The 19,999-nt window shown below is 37.2% G+C and overlaps 2 protein-coding genes across 7 annotated transcripts in view; one reads left to right on the top strand and one right to left on the bottom strand.

The window, feature by feature from the left end:
- The window catches only part of PAQR3 (progestin and adipoQ receptor family member 3), a 27,994-nt gene extending 8,489 nt beyond the window's left edge, over positions 1-19,505 (top strand). For 2 of the 5 annotated variants that reach the window (XM_004430870.3, XM_087434481.1), the window contains 4 exons: positions 556-711; positions 4,209-4,406; positions 6,580-6,670; positions 9,915-12,657. In XM_004430870.3, the coding sequence (XP_004430927.1) occupies positions 556-711; positions 4,209-4,406; positions 6,580-6,670; positions 9,915-10,057 (588 nt within the window). In that variant the 3' untranslated portion in view covers positions 10,058-12,657. Of the gene's footprint in view, positions 1-555; positions 712-4,208; positions 4,407-6,579; positions 6,671-8,430; positions 8,562-9,914; positions 12,658-12,715; positions 12,835-18,530 lie in introns of those variants that run through there. The other 3 variants (XR_015552940.1, XR_015552941.1, XM_014787832.2) reach the window with 3 other exon arrangements.
- The window catches only part of BMP2K (BMP2 inducible kinase), a 135,993-nt gene continuing 130,270 nt past the window's right edge, over positions 14,277-19,999 (bottom strand). For both annotated transcript variants that reach the window (XM_004430869.3, XM_087434480.1), the window contains one exon: positions 14,277-19,999. In XM_004430869.3, coding sequence (XP_004430926.1) covers positions 18,561-19,999 — 1,439 coding nt within the window. In that variant the 3' untranslated portion in view covers positions 14,277-18,560.

The raw sequence follows: 19,999 nt of genomic DNA, 5'->3' as shown, positions 1-19,999 counted from the left end.
TGTGTGTGTGTGTAGACTTCTGTATCATAGGTGTTTTATATAGTCATTGAAAATATCTGGAAGGACACACAAATGTTTTTAGTGGCTAGTGCTAGGGAATAGATTGAGTGGGAGGGGCTTATTTTTTTTTTACATCATACAATTCTGTGTTCTTTGATTTTTTTTTTAAGGACATGCATTACTTCTATAGTAAGTACTTTTTAAAAAGGAAATTTATTCATGGATCAAAATAAGCCTCAGTTGATATTTTTAAAACATTTGTATTATATAATTTTCCCAGTACTATGCTATTCATTTAAAATTTTTATGTTATAAAATAGCTATCACTTTAAATTTCTTTTTTTATGATTATATCACCATTTTACCCCTGAGGAAACTGAGGCTGAGAGAAATGACACAGCTTGCCTGACTAAAAAGCACAAAGCTAGACTCCAAGCCCGGGTCTGTTTGGCTGAAAAGCCTGGGCTTGACCTAAGCACTTCCCTGAACATCACACACGAGTTGCTTTCATTTCTTTTTGTTTCACTTTGCTAAGATCTGTTTTATTTTCCATAGGTCTGTATGCTTTGCTCTGTGGGATATCATCTTTTTTCCTGCCATCGATCAGAAAAAACTTGTCGAAGATGGATGGCATTAGATTATGCAGGAATTTCTATTGGAATACTGGGCTGCTATGTCTCTGGAGTATTTTATGCATTTTATTGTAATAACGTAAGTGACTTAAAATCTTTTATATTCTGCCTTTCAGGTCTTGGATTTTCTTGCCATGTTTCCTTTGAACTTCTGAATAAGCACATCATTAACTTACAGAAGAAACAGAAGAGTTGTGTAGGCATAAACTCATTTTTCAAAAAGGCCCTGTGATCTCTGACATCTATTATCAGTTCCACACTCATTTTACTAATTTTCCATTGAAATATATATGTAGTTATTTTCTGAAAATGTAAACATTAAATTATTAATACCTCCACTAAATTCATATGGCTACATGGTTCCTCAGATGCACATTACATATCTTTTATTTTTGTGTTTATAAAGTTGGAGTTAAAGTTAGAACTTACGTTGCTGTCTGCTGCTTTCCGTTTTCCCTTCTTATCTTTTACTGCACTCTCAGTGAAAAAAAATTAAGGAAGATATATCTTTGAGCATGTTGACCTCTATTCTTCTATAAGAAAGATGTTTTCCTTTCCTTAGTCTTTGGAGGTAGGGCTAGAGACAGACCAGATGGGCAGTGAGTATCTTTAACAAATATGTGTCTATTCTGAGTTCTAAATCAACTCTGCTTTCTGACCCTAGCGTCACAAAAGTCGGTTTTTACCGTGTACAAAGCAGCATTTGAAACCATGTGATCAGATTATACAGCACCTGACCTAAAAATGTTGGCCAACCACACTATGGAATATAACTGCCTACTTCATCACCTCATGTCTCAGCCAAGAAGGCAAACTGAATCTTCCCGTGGGCTGCATACATCGCAAGCTCTCCCATTCAGAAAGTCTCCATCGACCCTGCTCTCTTTTCCTCCTGCTCTTCTGCCATACGCTTTTTTTTTTTTTCTGTTGTCCAAACCTTTCAGAGCCAAGAGTGAGCTGCTCTCTCAGGAACTACTGGTATGCCTACTGGTTACTTCTAGTCCTGTTCGCAGGGACTGGAGGCTGTCCTGCCCGCGCCCTCTCCATGTGGCAGGTGCTCCAGGCCCCAGCTTTCACTTCCTGCAGTGCGGGATTCTCGGACTATTGGGAATTCTTAAGTAGGACCTTTGTCTCTACGTAGTTACAGAGAAAACTGTCAGCCTAGCTGGAGTGTAAAACTACCAAAGAGAAAAATCATAAATTTGGTTTGAATGTAAGAGCATTATTAATTGTAGCCACTTACACGTGAGCCATTTGCTTTTCAAGCCTAATTACTTTGGAACATAAGCATATAATTGAATACGTATGCAATTAACCTTGTTGTACATTGATTTGATTTTAGTAGTAAACTCTATTTATGTCTGCTCAGCTTTCACAACTTGTTCATTTTGTGTAAAACTGTTTACATCTTTAAAAAAATTACAGGGCACATGCTGATAACAAGGAGCTTGTGCATGCGTTCATGTAATATTTGCATTGTTTTGCTTATCTTGTTCTCTATTTCTCTGAAGCCTGTTTTCTGTTTACCTCTTCCTAAACATATCTGATAATCAAAAAGACTAGTGGGACACTTAAACTAGAAGTCTAAGATAGATTAAAAGGAAAAGAGAACTACTGGAGCTAATACAGTCCGTGATCATTTAAAGGAAAAATTGTTTTCTTCTGATATTTAATAATTTCCAAATATTCAGTTGCTATGGTGACTCTTTACGTTTTAAGGAACACAGGCTGCTTTGAGAATGAGATCGAAAACTATGGACCCTCCAACTAGGAGAATGTGCGTTTGGCCACAAACTAACCAAACAACTGGACATGTGATTTCAGGAAACTGATAGCCCCACAGAAGTCCTTGGAGTGCAGGTTAAGAGCTCTGTCCCTTATGATGCTAGCTTTGAGCTTCAAGACCAGCTCTTCAACTGCTCATTTAGATACCTAAATATTCTGTAAGCCCTTCAAACTTAATATATTTTAAAATGAGGGGCCAGAGCCAGCCCCGTGGCTTAGCGGTTAAGTGCGCGCGCTCCGCTACTGGCAGCCCGGGTGCGGAACCCCGGGCGCGCACTGAGGCACCGCTTCTCCGGCCATGCTGAGGCCGCGTCCCACATACAGCAACTAGAAGGATGTGCAACTATGACATACAACTATCTACTGGGGCTTTGGGGAAAAAAAAGGAGGAGGATTGGCAATAGATGTTAGCTCAGAGCCGGTCTTCCTCAGCAAAAAGAGGATTAGCACGGATGTTAGCTCAGGGCTGATCTTCCTCACAAAAAAAAACAACAAAAAATAAATTAATAAATAAAATGAGGGGCCAGCCCATTGGCGTAGTGGTTAAGTTCATGTGCTCTGCTTCAGCGACCTGGGGTTCACGGGTTCGGATCCCTGGCTCGGACCTACGCACTACTCATCAAGCTGTGCTGTGGCAGCATCCCACATAGAAAATGGAGGAAGATTGGCGCACGTGTTAGCTCATCCAGTTTTCCTCAAGCAAAAATTGGAAGACTGGCCACAGATGTTAGCTCAGAGCCAATCTTCCTCACCAAAAAAAAAAGTTAAAATGAACATTTGTTCGTGCTTCCTTGTTCTCTCCTTCCAGCACACACACCACACCTGGATCATCTTTGTTCGTTTGCTCCATTAGTAGAAGCCATTGTGTGGCCTTTCCTGCTAGACATAGTCAAGCCATCCTCTACTGCCATCTCACACATCCAGTCAACCATTAGGACTTTAGTTTATTTCAGAAGTGTCTCCTGAATCTGGTACTTACATCGGTCTTCCTTGTTCAAGAGTCTAAGCCCCCATTCCCTCTTTGAGTCAAATATTCTAATATCTTCCAGCTGGCTTCCTGTCACCTCTTTCTTTTTTTCACTGATGTCAGTTATCTTTCTAATAAGTCAATTTGAAGAACAACTGTCTCATCTCATTCTTAAAGAACTCTGCTGTTCCCCCAGTGCCAAACGGTAAAGCTCCAAATACTTAGCCTGACAGTGCGCTTGCCTTTCAGCCTCCGTTCTCAGAACTTTCCTGCCGCATGTGCTGTTTCTTTTCCTTGCGAGTTCCCTCTTCCCACAAAATCTTATATATTCTTCAAGACCCAGCTTAAGCTGTCATCTCGGTGAAGCATTTTTTAGCTACTCCAGGTAACATTAATTGCTCCCTCTTCTGTGATTCTACAACATTTTGTTCATAACTCAGTTACAGTACTTACCATTAGATTATAATCATTTGTTTATATGTCTGCCCCTCCCATAGTCTATGAGCTCACCCACTGGGAGAGTCCATGTCATAGTCATCTTTGTTTCTACAGGACTTAAATTGTCCCTGGCATATAATAGGTACTCAGAAAATGCTTTTGCAAGAATAAATGTGGTCCCTACTAGCTCACTTTGGAATTTGTTTTGTCATCCTAAGAAACCTAACAGTTGTATGGAACATGCATTGTTTTGAGGAAGGAAGATAATCATGTTTGGAAATGGAAATACCAAGTAAATAGAGTTTGGAATATGTAATGTAGGGGCCAAAATTATTCTTTTTCTTTCCTTATGGTTAATAAGAAAATTTTATTTCCTTTCATTCTAGTATTGGCGTCAAGTATACCTGATCACAGTGCTTGCTATGATCCTGGCAGTGTTCTTTGCGCAGATTCATCCCAATTACCTCACACAGCAGTGGCAGAGGCTCCGTTCTATCATCTTTTGTTCTGTTTCGGGATATGGAGTGATCCCTACTCTTCACTGGGTTTGGCTCAATGGAGGAATCGGTGCTCCTATTGTGCAGGTAAGTTGAGTGTAGTCAATATTTTTCTCATCCTTTTGCTTGTTCAATTTTATTCCTTTTGGTATAATCAGGCCAAGTGGGTGGGTCTTTGTCATTTGAGAACATATTTATAATTGCATAATGATGCCATAATTTTAACATCTAAATAAATAAGCATACCGTGCAGAAATGGAAGTCTGACTACTGTTTTTTTCTGAGATGTGTCTCTGTGAAATGATACATTCTTAATTCTCTTTCTGTTACCCTTAGTGTTTAAATACCCAAGTCCTTATCTATGGAGCACTCTGAAGTTTCCAGCTTTGTCAGCTGGGGCAGGGATAATGCCGGTGATAACACAAATACGGAAGTAGGAGCAGTTGATTTATTTGATTGATGGATGGATTGATTGGAGGAGGAGGAATTGGGAAGGATTTTTTCTTGGACTATTGAGTTTGATGTACCTGTGGAATGTAAAGGTAGAAATAGGGTCCTACCAAGGAAAATATATTAAGAAAAAAAGAGGAGCTATTAGTTTAGGTATTCTGCGGGAACAGTTGGAGTGCATCAGGAAGAACCTCAGTGAGAACTCCTCGATGTTCTTGAGACGAGGATTACATATAAGACTTAAGTTCTTAGAGATCCATGTAAAATGCTTTAAGTATATACTAGAGAGTAAACTTGAGAATTTTTAACATAAGTAAATATACCAAGAAATCTGGCAGAAATCATATACACTTGTTGCAATGGGACCTTGTCAGGAATATGAGAATTTAAATGCCGGTTTTATTCAAAAGAATCATATTGTTTTAGAAGAGGGGGACTAATAGTAGGCTTACATATACTTGCATGAAGTTGGCAACAGCGTGGTGGAAAGCATTTGGGTATAAAAGGGTATAAGACTAAAAAGATGGGAAGTTCTGTGATATGGTGAATTGAGTGATATGATCTGGCCACTTCGCTAACTTGAGGACAAAGGCGATGCTTTTTTCATAAGATTAGGAAATTGTGAGAAAAGTGAGACAGTACTGATAGGGAACTTCAGTGATCCTGATGTCGGTGAAAACAGCATTTTTCTGACACTTTTGATTCCCTGAAAATAAGTAAAGAAAACAGAATGAAGAACTGCTACTCTAAATTTAATTCTAACCAGAAATAACTGGTTATTGACATAAAAGTGACCAAAATTTTGGGACAAGATAAACACATCCCTTTTAAGTTTATAATAACAAAGAGAACCAGGTACCTTAAGTGCATTTCAGAGAAATTCAGAAAAAAATGGGAACTTCCCTGTGTTTAGAAATCTTAAAATAGAAATATGGCTTAGGAAGACAGTGGTTCTCAAAGATGGAAATCCAATATCACAGATCATTCCAGTGAAGAAGCAAAGGGAGACTTCCAGAGAAATTCTCTAATAAGCTCTAATTTTAAAAAAGTGGAGACTGAGGCACTTAACCAAAGTTGAAAATTTTCAGAAGGGCTAAGCCTGGGAGGTAGGGTAGAATTGTGTTCTAGAATGTTTGAGAAATCTGAGGTTGATTAGTCTAAGAATATACGATTTAGGGAGGGCCATGATGATTCTCAAATATTTGTAGAGGGAGGAGAAGTAATTTGTCTTTATTTCTTAAATGGCTTCTTGGTGAATTAGGTTTATAACCAGAATTAGGAACAATATATGTAAATTATAACTGGCTGATTTTCTTAGGGCAAGGAAAAGCTTTCCAATAGAGCTATGAGATGGGCTGCTTCATATAGTAGTATTCAAGAGGACATTTATCAGGGATGGTGGAACAGATTTCTTGTTGCCCCGAACCTCTTGGGTCTTTTCCAGCCACAAGTCCCTGGTCTTTAGTCTCTGCTTATTCAGCTGGTAACTCCATTCCCATATGTACTCCACACATGCACCTAAACTGTAGATGGAGCTGGGTGCCCTTAGGACCTTCAGCCATGTTCAGGCTCTAGCTCCTTTAGAACCCTAAGCTTTGGAGCACTGTGTATGCTACACTCTCATGGACTGCTGCCTGAAGTACTGAGAGCAAGCTTTCTATTACTGGAGGCTGTCTGCAAAAGCAATTCAGATTTAACAGACTTAAATTCCATCTATGAATTCTACCTAATCTGTGAATTAAATTCATAATAAATTGGGAATTCTGTCAGAGTAGGAAGATCTGTGAAAAAAATACGTTTTGCTTTTCAGGACTTTGCACCCCGAGTGATTGTGATGTATGTGATTGCTCTTCTTGCTTTCCTATTCTACATTTCCAAAGTTCCAGAACGGTACTTTCCAGGTAGGTATTGCTTTTATAGTGATTTTGTAACTTTATTCTAAATATATGGTGGCAATAAATGTTTCAGAGCATCAAAACTTAGATTTATTTTTTCAGTATTATTGATTATAGAACAGCTCTCCTATTGTCAAATGTTATCTAAAACTTTAACTTTCAAAAGGCTTTCACAAACTTTTCCTTTCATCCTCACAATATGAATTGAGCCCCGTAGACGGGGTTCCCACCATTTCACGATTATGAACTAGTGACAAAGCGGGGAGTCTTCTGACGCCCAGCCGCTGCTTTTTCGTGGAGCACTTATTATCAATTACCATTTACTTTTTATATACCAACTTATTCTTAAAAATTAATTTATATATGAAGAGATTTATTCTTAAAAATTAACTTATATATGAAGAGATCCATGAAACAAGAAATAAGAAAAGAGACAAAAGAAAATAAGAGGATAATGAAAAGAAGCCAGGTTTAGGATCACTGCTAAATATATCCATCATAAGGTTCTATAAAATAGATAAAGGCCACCAATCTAGCTTTTGGCTTCCTGGCACCCAGACTAAGAGGAAAGTAATATAAGTTAAGGGTCTTCATGTCCCCAAGATATACACAAGCCAGTAACTCAAAAGAAGGACAGATTTCCCTGGTTCTTCAGTCCAGAGAAAAAATTTTCTGATAGAAAATAATTAAGAGGACACTGGTAGAATGAATAATGTTCTCCAAAACATGTATTTGCTTGTTTAGGAACTTCACCTCTGGACTGAGACTGCTTGGGTTCAAATCCTACATTGACCACTTACTAGCTGCAGGAGCTAAATAAGCTCATAAATAAGTTACCTAAGCTTTCTCAGCTCTAGTATCCTCATCTGAAACATGGAGACAACACTTTCTCTCATGGGATCATTGTGAGGATAAGATGAGAAAATGCACATGAAACATGTAGCACAGTTCCTCACAAGTAGGAAGCACTCAATAATTGTTAGCAATTGTTATCTTGATGATGTCCTTCAACCCCAGTCCCGTAAATGAAACGTGGTTTACTAAGGGACAGGATGATGCAAGTCCGGGTGACCTGTGGCTTGAGTCAAGAATAACAGAGTACATAAAAAGTGATTTTTCAGTTTGGGGGACTAGAAGTAGGGGAGTAGTTTAAATTTAAACGGCACAGGGCCGGCCCCGTGGCTTAGCGGTTAAGTGCCCGTGCTCTGCTGCTGGCGGCCCGGGTTCGGATCCTGGGCGCGCACCAACACACCGCTTCTCCGGCCATGCTGAGGCCGTCCCACATACAGCAACTAGAAGGATGTGCAACTGTGACATAACAACTATCTACTGGGGCTTTGGGGGAAAAAATAAATAAATAAAATTATTAAAAAAAAAAAATTTAAATGGCACACTTACCCCCCCTTTCTCCTGGGTTAAGAATCTCTTCCACAGTGAATCGAAGGTAGGATTGTGCCACTGTCATGTGCGCTAGGAAGAAGAAGGGATGAGAAACCCTGGTCTGGAGAATGAATAGACCACAGAACCTCGGGCATTCCTCTGTGCACTGGGTTTTTCACCACTGAGTTTTAAATAAGAATAGAATACAAAGAAGAACCTGCGTCTAAACATTAGGATTCAGGAACGTAACTAGGACATGCCCCTGAATGAAGACCACCCATCCTCCAGGCAAGGCCAGAATTTTCCTCAGAAAACAGTTCTGGTAAAATAGATTTTATATCCCTTTATTAATAATTCTTTTATTATTAATTTCTCCTTCATCACAGATACATTTAGAAAATGAACCATGCAAATTCTCTACACTATATGATTATGGCCAGAGTGTTTTTAGGCCTTAAAATATTCAGATCAGCAGTTCCCAGTTGTCTAATATAGGACACCTATAAAAGATCAAATGGTATGTAACAACTTTTCTCCAAGATCAATGTGACATAAAACATGCCCCATGTACTGAATGTGTGGTGGAGTACAGGTACATTTGAGTAGTGGAATTATGGAGACCATAAAAAACGAAAAGTCTTCATAGATAAAAGTGAGTCTCAGATGTTCACGAGTGAATGGCTTAGACACTTTGTGTGGCCAGTCCTCATTTATGACCTGGTTTTAAAGAGAAGCATGAGCAGTGGTGGTGAGAAGGTGGGTGAATACTGTGAAATCAAAAAACTTAAACCTAAGAACTTACTTTCAGCTCAGGTTAAATTTTTAAAAATATGTGAACATCGCAATGGTATTTGATGGGTCCAAGATTTCCCAAGGTGTCCATGGACACAATGAAGTGGATCTGTGATACTTGTATTACAATATAATCAATTTTCTTTGTAATCCTCTATTTTATGCTTTTAAAAATGAGTGTGTGGGCTTCACTAGGCAGTCAAAGGGTTTCGTGGCACCAGAAAAAGGCTAAGAACCCCTACAGAAAGGATTCCGTTGACTTACACTTTAAAATCTACATAACTGTACTGATTATTATTCTTGGTAAGAAAAGACAGAGAAGATTAGAGAATATTTACATCACATGACCAGAGAAGCACCATGAATAAGCAGTTATTTACATCTAAATTTCTATAGCTCTGTATTTTGTTATTTTGTTATTTTTCAGGAAGCTTCCCACGTGTTAATTATTTAATCTCCTTGGAATTTAACCTTTACCACAAAGAGAAATTAAATAGTTCTCTTAGTTGTATATGAACTAATCAACCTTAGTTAATTAACCCATTACAATTTACATTTTGCACATTATTCCATTAGTCTGATAGCACAAGATTCAGGTCTGAGCTGTCTCCTTACACACCTGCTTGAAATAAAAAGTGCCTCTAGCAGACATGTATCCAAACACGACAGTGTATCTGCTTCATATCTAACTCACTCCATGATTTGTAGCACTAATTCCCTTTGCTTCTCTCATGTAATGTCGTTTCTTCACTACAATTTAAGTTGAGACATGGGAGACAAAAGGTCAAATTCCTGAAATTAACCAAGTTAGATTTTGAAAACACACTTGGAATACTATTTCTAAAATTCACCAGTGTACTTAATGAATCAAACCTTAAAATTAGACTCAAATATGAATTCATCCTTTTTTTAAAATGTTTGGGTCTGAATTAATCTCCAGTCAGTCTCAAGGTGCTCTGAGATTGCCAAAATCTTTTTGCTGCTAAGCTTATTTCCAAGGCCAGAGATGGAAATATATTTTTATTTTAATATCAAAATCTTATAATCAATATTCTTTTCTTTCTACCTTCCCTTCCAGGACAACTAAACTACCTCGGATCAAGCCATCAAATATGGCATATCCTTGCAGTAGTGATGTTATATTGGTGGCATCAGTCAACAGTGTATGTCATGCAGTACAGACATAGCAAGCCTTGTCCTGACTATGTTTCACATTTGTGAATTCAGGTATGGCCACCTGGTGTATTCAGTTGTTGAGCAATATATAATGGGGAGTTGTATACCCCACTATTTCTAAGATTCCCATTCATTTTTCCTTTTTCCTTTTGTTTAATATATCATGAGTAATACTTTATAAAAATGGAAAAATATACTTGGGGATCTGTAATAGTAACTGCTTAAAACTACTAATTTGCTGCTTGTACAGAAAGTGAAGATTAGTTGGCATTCATAAGAAACATCTGAATAACAATGAATGTGAAACCATTGTAGAAGTAGTATTCATTTTACTTAACACCAGCTTAATTTCCTTAGGAAGGGCTCACCTCCATTGCAAAGTGGAGTCATCCTGGGAGTACTTTAATAGAAGATATTTACAGTAGATGATCAAGTTTAAGTGCCTAATCAAGGCAAGAGGTTGCGATAGCCTACGCTTCACACAAGCTAGGATAGTGATTTTGAATAATCACTAGCCTTTAAATACATGGTTTTTGAGAAACTGGCACTTAAGATATTATTTTCTTTAGCTGTAGGTTCTCTTGTCCCTAAGAACACTGGATTTGTTAGTTTGCTAGAACAAAAACTTTAAACCATTTCTCCTTTAAGTTGAGAGAGGCATTGAGAAGAGGAAAAGAACTTGCATTGTCATTTCCCATCAGATAAGAACCACTTTAAAACTGTTTACATGATCAGGCGACAAATTCTGTGGTCTAATAACCAAGTTATTAGCCATTTAAGATTTTAAATTTCAAATAATATTATTTAATTCCATATAATAATTGAACTCTTGCCAGTGGATTACAGATTTTTGGTTCCAAAATTCCTGTAGCAGAAGAGCTTCTGCTTCTCTGAATTTGCAGTCCTAAATTTCCTGATGATGGGGGTTTCCAGCTATATGGGTGCTACTTTCAAGGCCATAGAATCCAGATGGCCCATTCTTGACCCTGAAATGAACCTTAAGCCTTAGAACAAAGTCATATAAATGCCCCATTTGATGACGTGATTATTCACCTGTGCTCGAGTCTCTCTCTGTTTATGCACGTGTTAGCATTGTATTGATAACCCAAAGTATTGATATATACTATCTGATATTTGGGCCTGAAACATTAAATTTGCTCTTCATTGTATATACTTAAAAAATAGATCTTACTGCCCTGTCGTACAACATAACACTTTGCATAAATTAAATACCTTAAAGCAATCATTCATAAAAGCATGTGTCATTTATTGGAATATAAAATATTACCCAAATTTCTTAATGGGTTGCCATGAGCTGCTTTAAATACTTGTATATCCTCATAACATTGGAATTACTAAATATCAGAAGTGTTGATTGATGGTGAAACTTATTCCCAAAATGCCACTTGTACATCTGATATTAGGAATATTACTTTAACGTGCCTCAGTTTATGCATCTGTAAAATTTTTGTATTTTTTTTCAGTGTAGTGTTTTTGGAATATAAATTCCCCATGCTAGTATCTCAGCAAGGAGAATTTTCCCCAGTAGGCTAAGGGCTCACTGAATTATGCCCATTAATATGATGGACTACTACTTTGAAAATGGCTGTTTTACCTCATAAGGCCACAAATTGGATCCATATGCTAAGTGATAGAAGATTTTGGTGTAATGATATAGGATATATTTTCTCTAAAATATCCCTTATTGACTTACCTGATATTATTGCTTTTAAATAGATGTTTTGTCATTTTGGCCAAACAGAATAACTGAATAGTTATAATTAATTTAAAAGTGAAGAAGTCTAGTTAATTTAGGTCTAGCACCATTTTATTATAAAATCGTCTCAAAATAAACACATATTGAACCTTAAGTTTCATTTTCTTTTAATTTTTAAAAATATTCCTATTTTATTGTTACAGTATATGAATTATTTAATACTTGCCATCTGAATTAATAGATTAAAAGAGCATGCTGTGTTTAAGACTATCTTTTGAATTTAAAAGGCATACAAGTCTAACTGTAAGAAGAATTAAACCATGTAAACATTTCATCTTTTTATGAAAATGTTAAATATTGTAAGAAAGCTATCCTCTCATTTTTATCTTTACTATGATGTATTTATTATAAAGTAGGGAATGAATGAATGTGTATTGCTGTCAACTATAAACACCTCTGTATATCAGCATTTATTGACCACCTACTGTGTGTACATCACTACTGACAAAATTTTTAAGACATTGTTAACATGAAAGAATAACTATTTAAAAATTGCCTACAAATCTGAGCCTTATAATAATGTATATTTATTTTTGTTTTATAGATTTATTAAAATAAGATTAAAAGTACATTATTCAGCTACAGTACTAACAAGACTGGGTTTAATTTTACAAATGTGTAAACGATGAAAGCTGTTTACCTACAGACTTTACAAGTACGTTTTAAAATTATCCATGGCTGTTTTAAATTGTCTATAGGGACTTATAAGGTTGTAGTTAACTCGTTGAAGAGACAATTATCTTTTTCTATATAAAGCCATTTTCAAATAGCAAGATAGTGCTTGTCTTTTTTGTTATTACACGGAGTGCAATTCGGTAAGCTGCATGGCAGAATACGTATTCTGTAAATAAACTGGGTTTACTATGTACATTAAGTGCTGCTTGTCATTCTTTATAATACATAACAGCTTCAACATCATGTTTTAGAATCAGGAATGAAGATTCAGGGAATATCTGTCACATCTTATGGCATCCCACGTGGACAGAGTAACCGGGCTGAAGATTGTGATTGACTGGCATAAGCTGTACAACTCTCCATTTGGCAGGTACCTTCCTAGAGATGACCTTTGCCCAGTGTTAAATGTCAAGAGGCAAAGGCTGCACTTCTGGATTCCTGCCGGTTGCTGAGCTGAGTAGGTCCAGTAGGCCCGTATCCTCCCGAAACCATCAGCCCCAGTAATTCCACCTCAGCCAGGTGTGTGAGGTGCAGAATCAGCTCAGCTGTTGGGGGAGGGGCAGAAGTGTCTTTTACATGCATTGTCACAGTAACTGTGTTTATCTTGAAAAGAGGTACAGATGCTATTGAGTACTCAGGTCTCCTGAAATTCTGTACCATACTTCCTGAGGGAGGGTAGCAAGATAATGATCCAAAACTGAAACTGCCTTTGAGAAAACATTTTCAGAAGGGAGAGGTTATGGCATTAGGGGTCTTGTGAAAAGTAAAACTTCCATCCTTCAAGGGTAGGAATGATAACTGCCAAGGTTCTAGTCCTGCTCTATAAGTCTGGGATGAAAAACACTACAGAATGTACATGTAATTTCAGTAGTGCCAACCATCTGAAGCAAAAGTGAACTATCTCTTTAAATGTGCAACAAATAAAACTTCAAAAGCTCATGCCTTCGCTATGAGAATATTAATGACACCTTACCTGTGATGCTAGAGCTGGACTTCCTTAAAAAGGGATTTGCTTTTCAAATCAGTAGCTCTAATTGCAGCATCTATTCTTCTCTAAAGAAGTTAACTAACTGAATTTGAACAGTGGCACATTCCACACTGTTCTGTTTTCATATAACTTTTCTAATCATTTGTGATATTTTGTTTGTACTATTTATTAAAAGCCCTTATTTTTCCACAAAACTTTAGATAAATGTTACTACTTCAAAAAAAAAGCTCATTCATAACAAGTAAGATGAATCTCTCCACAAGCCAACAATCTAACACTCCAGTTTGTGGAATAATTCATAAGATAAAACATTGTAATCTTGATGCTAAACTTAGTCTATCAATCCAATAAATGGGTTTTCTCTTTAACATGCCAAAGCTTCTTTTCTGACATAATCAAGGATTATAATATTTATGCAACTATTTTTTAACAGTTCTGTTACCAGTTTTTAAAGAGTTTAAAAAATAAATTATACATAATGCAAAAACTATGCCAAACGTTCAAAAGTTACTTCAAAGTCTTATGTTTTTGCCTTACCTTCATCGTTATAAGTATCAGTAACTGTAGTACGTGAACAAACTGTGCTATTAAGTGTTGTTGTTGCAAAAATGCTAGGTCAAAATGGGTTTTCTTACTTACATCCTAAACTTTGAGCTTCTTAAGAAGAAAGATCTAATCTTATTCATTTTTCTATTCCACTGGCTGGTGCATAATAGATGCTTAAAGTCTTTGGTGTGAACGAAAGAACTGAACAGAAGTTTACATCCAAAACTTTTAATGAGACAAATAATGAAAAACTCCGAACTCACTGATTATAAAGAATATGCAATCCATTTGGGATTTATTGCATTTAAAGAAAGCAGATTATTAAAACAGTAGGTATGATAAATACAGTAAGAAAATAACTTTAAATTTCAAACAAAACAAAGTGAATGAAGGACAGAATTCAGTCAATAAGAATAAGCAATGTAAAGGCAATAAAGTAGTAAAATCACTTAGTGCTTAATTAGATAAAAGAAGAAAAACAAAAGCAACTGATTCTATCCCAACAGTTTCCCAGCTATATCTGAGGATTGAAGTTACTTCAGAAAGTATGTTTTATAACAATTAGAAATATAATAAAGATGTAAATCAGGTTTATTAAAAGTTATTTGCTTAGTGGTACATAAAAGGCTTCAGAAAATTCAAGTTTAACAAAAAATGGAAGTGTAATCAAAGAAAGTGCACTTAAAGCTGTTTGCCAGCAATTAAAAAGTAGCTTACTATTACTATACTGGTTACTATTAGATGACTTTTCAATCACAAAAAGAACATAGTAATAAAAACAATTCTCTTTCAAAAGTAGCACAATAAATTTTTAAATAAAAATAACCCCAAATGATGACCCTTTGCATTTTCATCTGTCTACCTTATTCTTTTAGTGGCTTTTGTAAACCTTCACTAGGAGTGAATGTTCTTTTAGTAATGATTGTGGTTGCAATTCCATTTAAAATTTAAAAATTCACATTAACTCTGCAGTAAAGAGATGTGACATGTGCATGCATGTGTGTGTTTATATATTTATCTTAACATATAAACACAAGTATGTATAAAAGTTTTCAAATAAACTATCATTTATGTTATTCTCACAGTAGATATGTCATCTCATTCTCACAGTAGATCTGTCAGCTCAATACTGGACCTAAAATGTTGAGTAATTTTGCTAAAAAGAAAGGAGAAGAAAAAGTTTACTGCAGATTCTACATATATGAAAACAAATGTACCCAAACTCCTCAGAACTAGCGATATTAATACACATGTACCTTCTAGCAATGCTTATGTGAAGTACCAAAACCTAAAATAAACCAAGCAGAGTAGCTGAACAGTAGGAAATCTGCTCTGCCTGATGAACATCGAGAGTAGAAGAGTGGGCTCCATCTTAGTATTTTCCACTAGCAAGATGAGGACAACAATCTGTCACTGTTAAACAATAAACAAGGTAGAAGGTGCATCTATCTACAATTCCAAATAATGTCATAACTGTGCCCAAATACACACACAGGGAAGGGGCGGGTCAGTGGAAGAATTACACTATTTCCCAATCCATACTGCTTAATCGCTTCTGAACTCACTTTCTAGTCAAATTTTCATCCAGCCTACAGCCTTTCCTCCTCTACCTAATATATGTACCAAGCAACTTTCGGGTCTTAACAGATACATTCTTCAATGCTATAAAAGCTGATCTTTTTAACACCAACATTTTTGCTGAAGTGATAATACTAAAATAATTAAGCAAATGGTCCACTTTTGAAAAGATTATTCAAAATCAACAAGCATTATTAAAGCTGTTAGGACAGAAATAACTTTGGCCTCAGATTTTTGCTAGCTTCATAATATTTTACTTTCCTTAGTGATGTTCAAGTATTACAGGTTTAGAGTTATGACTACTTTACATGCTAAAGCAGCACAGAGGACACCTGATTAATAATAAGAAAATAACTTTTCAACATTCCTTCCTTAAACAGGAATTGGACCATCCCATAATAGAGCCATACTTTTACTGAGTGCTGTGTGCCAAGTATTAAGCTGTGTTAAGCTCTTTCACATGCCTTGGGAGCTTTATTCTCATAATTCTCATATGGGCATCAGCTGTGTGGAGTGACCTCCATCCTAACAGTAGTGGGAGGAGATGATGGAAAACGGAAAGCAACTCTAAATCACGTCCTCCTTGGGAAAATGCCTCTATTTCAGCACAAAGGCATCTCCTCATTTCTGTCCCATTGGGTCCCCTATTGAATCCTAAATGTTTCCTCTGAGTTATAATCTCAAAAGAGGAAAGTCACGGGGCTGTGATGTAATAAACATAAGAATGTAAATATTTTAAACGATGTCAAAGTTGTTTCCTTAGAATTTATCCAGTATTGTAAGCCCAAGTGTCTACATCAGTGTCTAAATCATTTAAAATTATTCAATGTATTGAAAAGAAAGTATAAGCGAGGACTTGGTATCAGATAGACTCTAGGAATTTCATGTATCCATCCCAAGGAGAGCACACTAATTCATCCACTACCCCTTCTAAATTATGGAACCCATGAGGTCTAGCAGAGACCAAGGCCAAGGACTAAAATAGTCAAAGAAGCATACTGTGTACATGTCAACCAAGAGATTTTCATTAAAAAAAAAATTCTGTTTGATACAAACCTACTGTAGTTCATGAATTTACTAGGTGTAATCAACTCTTCACTTTTAAAAGAAAGTATCACTTGAATCTATTTTGTAAAGTTTTAAAGAACATCTACTTGAGCATTTGCATTAGCAGTATTAACCTGAGAATCAGAAAAAAAAAAGGTGCAAACATAATATTTGCCTTTGGCACAAGGACAGGTAATTGGTGCAGTCGGGCTCTAAAAGTATAGCTCTTAAGCAGTACTGTAATGCTTGGTCTGCCTCTGCTACACTGTGATTCACATATTGCTTCCCTGTTCACAAATTTGTATCTGATTTCAAACATAAAAGAGAAAAGAGAAGCAATAAAAAGTGAATATATGGTTTAGTTACATATACTTTCCTTCTTTCCAAGTTTAGAACTATGAAGACAAGCAAACAGCTCGTCCCAGTTGGGGCACTATAATTAAGAGATTCTCATACGATTACTCATACAATACACTTTAATTGGGTTCAGAGTTAATTTAAAATATAGCCATCAAGGAGAGTGCCAGTTGATAAGAGTTTCCACCCCTTTTTGTAAATAGCTTTAACAGTTCTACAAACTTCTACATGTCAATTTGATAGGGAAGGACAGTTAATTATAACTTAAAATAGTTGGAGACACAGGAAGCACAGATACTGTATTCACATTAATTCATATATGTAATTTCTATCTTATTAAACAATTTCTATAAAATCTCAAGTTTCTAATTAGGATTTGTGGTGTAAAAAAAGGCAATTTGGTAGCTGGGTTCTTTTCACTGAAGACACAGTCGACTAGCAGAGTTAAGATGCTAGTCCCTCATCATCTAACACCTTCCAGCCACTTTAAGATCTTATGTTAGTGCAGAGGTACTTGCAGCAGGATGCGTGAGTCCTGCCTATAAGGCTTTGTGGGTTTCATTGCTCTGTGCACTTTATTAAACCTACTCCACCCTCCAAACCTAGCTAAAAAGTTGTTGGGGAATATTTAGTGAAGGTGGTAATTTAATAAAGTACATTATTAAATGCAACATGATTTCACATTGTAAACGTCTTAAAAACTCAGGGTTTCAGCTACATATCTTTTTCCTGAAATAAAATTTCTATGTAACCCTTGTCCTCACTCCCAATTTTTCCAATAATCTGCTTTATTAGGGACAATGATAATAAAAGTTTTCAGCATGAAGCCATTCAAAAACAATATAAAGTGTTTCTAAAGTACTGTTTTTTTCTCTTCTTTTTTTTTTCTTTTGTATTTTCCACACATCAGATATTTGTCTTAGGTTTTGTTCTAGGCTTCTATGTAGATATTCCACATTAATGGCACTTGTTTTTTAAAATGGAACAGCTTTAGGCACGATAGTCAGTTACTTCTGGCTCTGCTCTGTAGACAACGGTCTAAGGACTAAAACCTCTGTGCTCTCCAGAGAATAACTTTCTAATTCTTGATCAGAACTAGATTTTTTTTAACGTGGTGGAAATTAGAAGAGACCTTAAAAAATCCACAAATGCAACCTGTGTATGTACAAATAAGCTTAGTCTTAGATGCTGGATTCTGGAATGAGCCTGGGATATGCACACAAAAGTGACGTTCTGTTATAAAAACCACGACGCAGCTTTCCAGTCCCTTTTCGGTGGCTACACAACTGGAAAGGGGCCATGTGCTCTTCCCGGATTTCTGTGCAGTCATGTCAGTAGCTGAAACCCTGGCTTAGAGCTTGCAATTCAGCTCCATTTTCTCCCGTGTGGAAGAGATAGCAGGTCACTACCCTGTGGAGATACTTCCTTTTCCATTTGGTTTATTTAAAAATCACCTATTCTGATTGACCTGTAAGAATGAATGATATAAAGAGCTATACAAATAAATTTTCTTTCAAATTCATAAAATTATTCATACTTTTTTGAAACAGGAGTTAACGCTAAGAGTCCATCAGAAGTATCTACTGTTTAGAAGGAAATGGAGCAGCACCAAATGGGTCTAATTCAACTGATTGGGACTGTTGGGACTGATGTGAAGTGATGCTTTGCACCACAAGTTCTGTAAAGGGCACGGCACCAAAATCATCCATTTTCAACGCATCTGCACTGTGGAATGACCCATGTAGTGAATTCGGTCTTGGCCGCCCAGGCAGGACAGGATTGTGCTCAGCACGGATGTCGCTCAGGCCCTGATGTGAAGGGTGCCATGGCAGGTCTGGAGGATGGAAGGGCTTGGCACCAAAGGGGTCCAACAGACTCTCCTCGGGTTGCAGGACATTCCCTCTGTCTTTCCCATCAGTCAGAGCAACACTAATGTTCTCCTTGGAGTCTGAGATGGTTAAAAATTCATTGCTGCTCTGCGAGTCTCGGCGGCCCACTTTTTTGTGCCTGCGAGCCCTCTCTGGAGTGCGGTAGGTGGGCTTCACAGTCTTCTTTGTGCTAGTTGGCGTGCCGTGATGCCGTTTCCCATTACTTTTGGACATATCCTGCTTGGTGCGCCTTTGGCGAGAAGACAATTTCTGTAAGCTACGCTGTTTAACTTTCTGCTGCTGGCTCCCAGTTATTTCCTCAAAGGGCACAAGCCCAAAAAGGTCCTCATTGCTGCCACTTTTACTTGCTGATGTGGGAAAGGGCTGAAATGGAGTGGAGCCAAATATATCTACACTTTTGGGACAACCAGGGAGAGTATGTGCTTCAAGCTCCACTGCACGGCAGTCTTGTACATTCACCTTCTTGCTAAAGGGTGCCTTTGTGAATACATCAAATTCCTCTTGCTCTAGTCCCACAGTAGGAAAATGGGTCTGCTGAAAGAGATTCTTTTCATTCTCTCCTTGTTGGGGCTGTTGAGCACGCACTGCAAAGAAGGGGACGGCACCAAATACATCAAACTCCTGTTTGGGAGTCTCCACTCCAACATCAGAGGGTAATTGGGTTGGGGTGAGGAGTGCGATATTGGGATCTTGGATTGGTCCACTGCCAGGCTTGTCTCTGTAGACAGGGCTCACGTCGCTGTACTTTGCTTTGGCCTGCTCATAATCAGAATCAGAGCTATGTTTCTCTTCTTCTTCCTCATCTTCAGAATCCATGAGGAGAGGCCTATGACCCAGATTTTCCGGTTCCGTATCATCATCATTAAAATCTCCTTGTTCTCCCTGAAGAACTTCTTCATCCTCCTGCTCTTCCTCTTCACTGCTCTTAGGAGAAGGAGGATCAGATTCAAAATCACTTTCAGATTCATCATTCCCCTTTTGCACTTGACCCTGTACTGATGAATTCTCTGAGGCTTTCTTTCCTGTCCGGTGGTCTTTAGATACAGGACTTACTTTTCTATTCTTGATAGGGTTTGCAGTGCTGTTTTCTTGATTCATGGATGAACGTTCAATTTGCTTTGCAGGAGAAC

This window comes from Ceratotherium simum, chromosome 8 (assembly GCF_057802395.1).
Source record: "Ceratotherium simum simum isolate JZ-2026a chromosome 8, ASM5780239v1, whole genome shotgun sequence".
Lineage (NCBI taxonomy): Eukaryota > Metazoa > Chordata > Mammalia > Perissodactyla > Rhinocerotidae > Ceratotherium > Ceratotherium simum.
The sequence above is the reverse complement of the archived record's forward strand: the minus strand, read 5'-3'. Positions and strand labels throughout refer to the sequence as shown.